Source organism: Syzygium oleosum, unplaced genomic scaffold, assembly GCF_021117445.2.
Source record: "Syzygium oleosum isolate NSW1041296 unplaced genomic scaffold, Sole_v2.1 Sole_v2.07, whole genome shotgun sequence".
Lineage (NCBI taxonomy): Eukaryota > Viridiplantae > Streptophyta > Magnoliopsida > Myrtales > Myrtaceae > Syzygium > Syzygium oleosum.
The window spans coordinates 81115-87974 of record NW_026607491.1 but is presented as its reverse complement, the minus strand read 5'-3'; the positions used below and the strand labels follow the sequence as shown (position 1 = coordinate 87974).

The 6860-nt window shown below is 39.6% G+C and overlaps 1 protein-coding gene across 2 annotated transcripts; it reads left to right on the top strand.

The window, feature by feature from the left end:
* Positions 1-546: 546 nt before the first annotated feature.
* Positions 547-6543, top strand: LOC115693463 (SURP and G-patch domain-containing protein 1-like protein). 2 transcript variants are annotated; one of them, XM_056312908.1, is made up of 9 exons: positions 547-735; positions 1441-1882; positions 2968-3094; positions 3259-3359; positions 4435-4587; positions 5071-5205; positions 5317-5496; positions 5860-6038; positions 6133-6543. In XM_056312908.1, the coding sequence occupies exons 2-9, from the start codon at positions 1483-1485 to the stop codon at positions 6157-6159; spliced, it is 1302 nt and encodes a 433-aa protein (XP_056168883.1). In that variant the 5' UTR covers positions 547-735; positions 1441-1482; the 3' UTR covers positions 6160-6543. The 2 variants fall into 2 exon arrangements, with proteins under 2 accessions (XP_056168883.1, XP_056168884.1); XM_056312909.1 differs by having other exon boundaries at positions 1402-1882.
* Positions 6544-6860: the final 317 nt, after the last annotated feature.

Genomic DNA, 6860 nt, shown 5'->3' with positions numbered 1-6860 from the left:
CATACTCAAAAAATGAATAATTTAAAAAATATTTTCTCACAAGTGATCACATGTATCGTTCACAAAAATGAATTAGCAATCCTCATCCACGAAAATTTAGTCATAAATTATTGTGAATAATAAAAAAGAAATTATCGATTAATTATTTTAAGCATTACAAATTATCATTTTTATATTCCAAATCATTCAATTTTCAGCCTTAGAGTTTGGTTAATGTTTTGGTGCTGATATGGCAGAGATGTACATGTGGCGATAAGGGGTTGACGACATGGAAGGTCATGTTTTCGTATCCGTTTAAATCTTTAACGGAAGGAATATAATCGAGGGATATGATTGATTAAAAAAAAAAAAAGGTTCACGGGCATCATTGTATAAATTAGAAAAGTTCGAGTACTAAAATTAACAACGAAGTAGAGATTGGGCAACAGTATCATTTCGAGAAGTTCTGGGGAAGAATCCGCAAATATATGAAAAGCACGGCGTGTAGCTCAGGATATCTTATTTCTGGCGCGGCAATATATGAAGGGGAACCGACGCTCGCGCGAGCGACTCACGTTACGTTCCACCTCCTCCTCCTCCTCCTCCTCCTCCGTCTGCGTTCGTCGTTTCAGATTTCCGGTCGCGCATCGCCACCCGCAGATTGCCGTCGCTCTCGCCTGATTCGGCTCGACTCGCCCCGTTCAAATTGATTAGGACTGGCTGTCGAATTGCAGTTCTCTCGATCACTACTTCGAGGTCAGTTCGGTTGTTCTCTGAAGTAATCCCCGACCAATTTGTCTCGATTGCGATCGGCCAGTCTGATGTTTGAATCTTCTGCTCGCTATTTGTGGACCGATTGTCCGTCTCTTTGCTTGTGCTCGCCCAGTTGGTTAGTTCTCGTATCTTGCTATCCCGCCGGTCTGCCCCGATTAGCTGATGATTAGGGTTTGGCATTTGTTCGCCGTCGGGGTTGCATTCTCGTGATGGAGGTCCGGTTTTGTCCGAATGAGAGATACGGCAGCCGCCGAATCCTGTAATCATTCTTTTAAAGTTCCTGGACTTCATGCTGCCTTTTTTCCCCTCTCTTTTTTGTGCTCTTTGTTAGGATGAGCTGCTGATTTTGTCGATCTGGCTGATGAATCCGCCACCTTTTCGTGCTGTACGTTTGCGGTTTTTGTGTTCACGGCCGCTTGCCCGTGATTTTCTATTCTAGTGGGACTTATGAAGAAACCTATTTTTTTGGTGTATTATTTTGAATCCAGTGATTGATTCCGTGATGATTTCATTTGGGTTTTGCTCGTTCAAACGCATAGAAGTCTTTTTCCTCCCTTTTACTCTTTTGGTGTGGTTCTTATCCGTTAGATTTTTACAGTTTTCTTGTGGAATTTCTCTTTCGTTTCTTTTTAATTTCAAAACGTTCAGTACAATGTCTAAGTAGCTTGAAAGCTTGTTTGGAAACAGTGACGTCCCGTTTACAGACTTAGCTCAGTTGGTTGTTTGCTCATGGAAAAGGAAGTGCCTTCTAGCCTTTTCGTAAATGATGGTTCTTTCATGGAGAGGTTCAAACAGCTTCAACAAGAAAAAGCAAAGGATACATGTGCCCCATCAGAAGATTCCAAACAGAGTTCAATTGGATCGAGATCTTCGAACCCTAGTGCTACCAAAACACATTTGGATAGCAAGGCTAATAATTCTGGAAAGTCCAGTCAGTCTTTATCCGGTGGTAAACTTGCATTCAGCTTGAAACAGAAGTCAAAGCTTGTTGCACCTCCAGTTAAGTTAGCTGCAGATGAGGATGAAGATGATGCCGATGCTAGGAGTAATTTGCGTGACGCGTCAGTTAAACGGCAGAAATTAATCAAACAAGAAGCCTATGAGAAATCATCAGGACATGATGATGTTGGTAAATACCACTTCATGAATATAATTTTGTGTGGTCAGGACTGTGATGGGAGGCTTTTGTTTGGATCGTCATTCTTGTCGAGGAATGGAACGACGAGATCGATTCAAATAATCAGCAAGTGATGAGATTTTCTCATACATTTTGGTATCTTGTGGTAGAATTTGGTTTTTCTTCAACAACAGTAATGATTCGTGGTTGGAGCTCACTGTGAGTTGATAGTACATGCTGTTTGTTGCTCATTTTGTGTCGTTGTTTTGGATGGATGCCTAGTTCTTTATTCTAGGTCTCTTCTTTTAATTTATGCTTCAACTGTTGTTTTACGTTCAGATTCTGGTTGATTGCTTTCTTCCATCCTTTTTTTTTAAAAAGAGAAAAGTTCAAAATGTTAGGGGAACAATGTTTGGCCTTTACTCCGCTTGTCCTTTATTCTGATCTTCAAAATAGAAACGTTGCTTAGAGTCTTATGTCTTTTGTGGTGCTTGTCTGACATTTTTTGTTGTTGTCTAGTTATTTGTGCTCTTTGTGTTGGAAATCTGAGTAGAACACGTGCAAACAAAATATCTTTCAGTGACATGCTTACTTCTTTGCATTTTGCTGGATAAGTGCGAAGAAGAAGCCCCCATTTTGCTATCTCTTTTGTTTTTTTAACCTGATGGTCAATATACAATGTTACTTTTAAATTCTGAAAATTCTGTAGTCCTAATGCCGTTCAGGTGTGCACTTCTAGTAAGCTCAATACAGGAGCAAATCCACCCCGGGGTTTATGCCACCTGATTTGGGAGTCACGATTACTTATATACTGTAATGAACTGTGCTTTAAGTGTTTGATGTTGGTTGATAAAGTCCCCTAAACACAATATTTTAGCCCTTAGGTTCAATTTCTCATAAGCTGTTTGAAGGAGAGCAAAACATTCTTGAATATTTCTTCCCACGTGAATGCAGCTTTAACCTTAAGTACCTACCAACATTGGTGGAAAGAGATGTTCACTGAAAGATATGGAATATGTGGCACGCCTGCTACAAGAGTAGTTTGCATTCTCTTGTTCATGCTCTCGGTATTAATCAGTTTTGTAAGTGACGTGCAGCACCACCTTCCCCAAGCGATCCTACAGTAAAGAAAGTTGCGGACAAATTAGCCAGCTTTGTGGCCAAAAATGGAAGGCATCTTGAAGATATGTCTCGCCAGAAAAATCCTGGGGATACTCCATTCAAGTATATACTTTCATATATTTCTGTCTAGAACATAGCTGTTGTTTGGCTTCCGTGTGGTGCTTAGATACATACTGATTCCATCGAGTCTTTTTCAAGCACACGAGCGAATGGCGATTTGCCCTTGCCTTTGCCAGCATACCTCTAATGTTTTATACTGTGCACAGGTTTTTATTTGACAAAACCTGTGCTGATTACAAGTATTATGAATACCGGCTTGCTCAGGAGGAAAAAGCCCTTTCTTTACAGAGCAAGGAACCCCAGAAATCTCGCAATGGTTGGTGCTATCCTGCTTGAATGTTTTTTTTTTTCAGAGTTGAATGGTATTCCATTGTCTTAGCTGGTTTGTTGTCATGGATGTTGGCGAATGATTAGTTTCCATACTTCCATTGCTTTTGTTGTGAGCATGCCGTTAAATGATTGTTGATAGGTTAGGTTATTTTATATTTCATCATGTTTAGAGGTTAATAACATGAATATCCAGCATGCAATTAAGTGTAAAACTAACTTCATGCATGTGAAGATGAATTTTCTTGAAGTATTTTTTGTATTTCAAACCACTTAACTGAAAGAGAAATCTGAACATAAAGTTGGAACAGCAAGAGCTGCAAGAATTGCTATCAGGACTCAAGTTGAAGTGTTTCAACTTTCACCTTCTGCTTTAATTGCTCATTGAACACTTTATTGCAGTTGTAGCGCCTATGCAAATCAAAAGCTCTTTCAAGCACCCACTTATTCCCAAATATTCTATATCATGGTGTTCAGCATTTTCTGTTTGATTGTTTTGCTGTATGTTTCATATAGCAATGATTCGTGGAGTATCATGTACGTTCTGGAGTTTCAGAATGTTGTAATTGTGCTCTCTTTGCTAATGCAAAAGTAGAACGTACTTGTACTATCTTTGCTAAAGTAAAAGTGGAATGTCTTTGTGCATTGGATAGACAAAGAATGGGATGTGCACGTGAGTTGATTCTAGATGATAAGTATCATTAATAGAGCCAGTAGGAGTAAAAAGATTATAATGCATTATTGGACCAGTCAAGAAAACCAGTCTAAGGGACTTCTCGTGAAAGTTATGAGGTGGTTGCTTTGCATTTTAGATTTAATGGTTCAGGCTGATTCTGCTTGTTTTGTCTGTGCCTTTGCATTATCTATTTGCACCTTACATTGTTTGGTACTCAGTGCATCTTCCATTCTATAAATAGTCGACTGTTCCCTTCCAAGTCATTCAGAATCTGAGTAGTTTTCTATCTCATTCATGTCTATGTTCGTTCTTTAGAATTCTGTGCTGTAAATTATCTACACTCACTATTCATATTTAGTTGCTTAATCTCCTGTTTTACCTTTCGCGGGTGGAGCAGGTGCACCAGAGTCAAGGTCTAATACTGGCTCCCAAGGGATACTCAACAGCCAGGCCCACCACTCAAATTACCAAACTCCTGCGTCAGCATTGTACGAAGCTACAGATAATTCTGGAGTTGCTTCGGATAGGAATGGTGATTACACATTTGTTTCAATTGCCATGTCATCTGATTTTGGCTTAAATTACTAATATACTTCCTTCCAAAGAAGTGACAAATATGATCATCTTATGTTTGTATTTAAAGAGAGTAAAGTAAAATAGAGCAGCATCTGAAAAGCTGAATGTGCTGAAACCATAGATAGCATCAGTATACATTATATTTATGCAACTTTGTACCTTGTATTAAATTTTTAAAACTTGTCGGACGTAATCATTTGTCTTTAAATCAAATTGATTTTAGGTTGTTTTTTATTCTAATGATGTTGTTTTACTAGAAACTACTCAAAATTCATTGACTAATGAGTGGTGTTATTATTTGAATATCAATGTGAGTACTTCTTTTTGGTTAAATTGCAACATGCTACAAAGACATTTTGTGGTTCATGCTTTTTTGGCATTATTAAGTGAGCACGATAAAGGATTGAGCATGTTGGTTGATCAAGTTTGTTGAACACAGGCGAGTCAGGTTCTACAGCAAGTGCAGATCCTGTAGCAATGATGGAATTTTACATGAAAAAGGCTGCCCAGGAGGAGAGGAGGAGACAACCTAGACAATCGAAAGACGAAATGCCTCCACCTCCTTCTCTTCAAGGTTAGCTTTTGAATTTTGAATTTCTTTGCGAGCAGGTGTTTTTTTCTGTTGTCACAGTGTCTTGCTATCTGCATCTCAGTTGAGATGACACATTTGAGTTTTGTTTCATAGGTCCCTCCAAGAAAGGTCATCACATGGGCGATTTCATTCCTCCAGAAGAACTTGAAAGGTTTTTGGCTTCATGTAATGATGCCTCTGCCCAAAGGACTGCTAGAGAGGCTGCCGAAAGGGCCAGGATTCAGGCTGATAATGTTGGCCATAAGCTTCTGTCAAAAATGGGGTGGAAAGAAGGTATTTTTCAATTTTATATTCCCTATAGCTCTTGGTATTGTTCCATCCAGAAGATAAGGCGTCTTTGATATAGCTAGATCGATTTATTGGGATAAATTATTCACATAAGCAGCTTAATCATGTGTGCATGATGTACTGAAGTTCTTGTCGTATCCATGCATATGAATGTGTCGATTTGTTAAGTACCGTGTATAGCTCCTAAGGGTCTTGAGTATGAAGGGAACTCCCTGTTCTGTGACATATAAGCCAACGGTGGTGGTTGATGAGGAATTCTTCTTGTGGTGTCTGACTTCGTAATTGCATCTGTCATCACTTATGACCCGAGGGGAAAAGGCTAATTGGTGCACCTGGCTAATTGAGCAGGTGAGGGTCTTGGAAGCTCTAGAAGTGGTATTGCTGATCCAATCATGGCTGGTGAAGTGAAGAAAAACAACTTGGGTGTTGGTGCTCATAATCCTGGAGAGGTGAAGCCAGAAGATGATATATATGAGCAGTATAAAAAGAGAATGATGCTTGGATATCGTTATCGACCGAACCCTTTGGTACTAGACTCTTTACCTTATTATTTGCTGTGTGAGCCTTGTAAACCTTATATCTGTGAACTGATCAGTGCTGCATGCCGTTTTGCTCCTGCAGAATAATCCTCGAAAAGCGTACTACTGAACAAGTTCAGTCTTACCTCTTTGCGAAGACCGGTGGATATTATTAGAATTGTCCAGAGCTTTCAGGAGAAGGACGAAAGTTTCCTTGTGTCTATTGTATTCGTCTGGATTTGCTCTAGTCGATTTCTTGCTTATGAAAATCTTTTCTCTTTTGGCACATAATTCGGTGACCCTTGCTATTTTCTTTTTCCTTTGTTAGGGTTGGTGGGGCGGTTTAGTGAATTTGACATTAGAAGTAAGAGTTTCGTTTTCTTTTTCCTTTGTTAGGGTTGGTGGGGTGGTTTGGTGAATTTGACATTATTCTGTAAGAGTTTCGACGATGCAACATCGAACTTTCACTGGAGTTTCAGAGATGAATGTTCTATTGGCATCACTTTACCGGTTCCGTGGCAACTCGGTTGGAACCTCTATCTAAAGAATCTGTCGTGAAATACCCCCAGTGCCAATATATGACTCTACAAATTGCAGCCTTGCTAGTCAATTCCATTCAAATCAATATGTGAAAATTTTCGCGGGCCAGATTGCAGAGTTTGACATGCCCCATAACTTACCGGGTGCTCTAATTGGCCCTTAAACCACCTTAGCCGAGTGGAAGCAGAGTCTGCTCCTCTTTTTGTATACAACTGAGGAGTAAAGGCGTCAATAAAAGACCAGTCACCGGAGAAAAGAGTGACATTGCCGCTTGAAGTGCAAGACATATTA

What these genes read in the sequence shown, in the direction of transcription:
- LOC115693463 (XM_056312908.1), top strand. Translation starts at nt 1,483, where the DNA reads ATGGAAAAGGAAGTGCCTTCTAGCCTTTTCGTAAATGATGGTTCTTTC. An exon ending in CCTGGGGATACTCCATTCAA is followed by an intron (nt 3,095 to 3,258) that starts GTATATACTTTC and finishes TACTGTGCACAG; the next exon opens with GTTTTTATTTGACAAAACCT. An exon ending in AAAAATGGGGTGGAAAGAAG is followed by an intron (nt 5,497 to 5,859) that starts GTATTTTTCAAT and finishes CTAATTGAGCAG; the next exon opens with GTGAGGGTCTTGGAAGCTCT.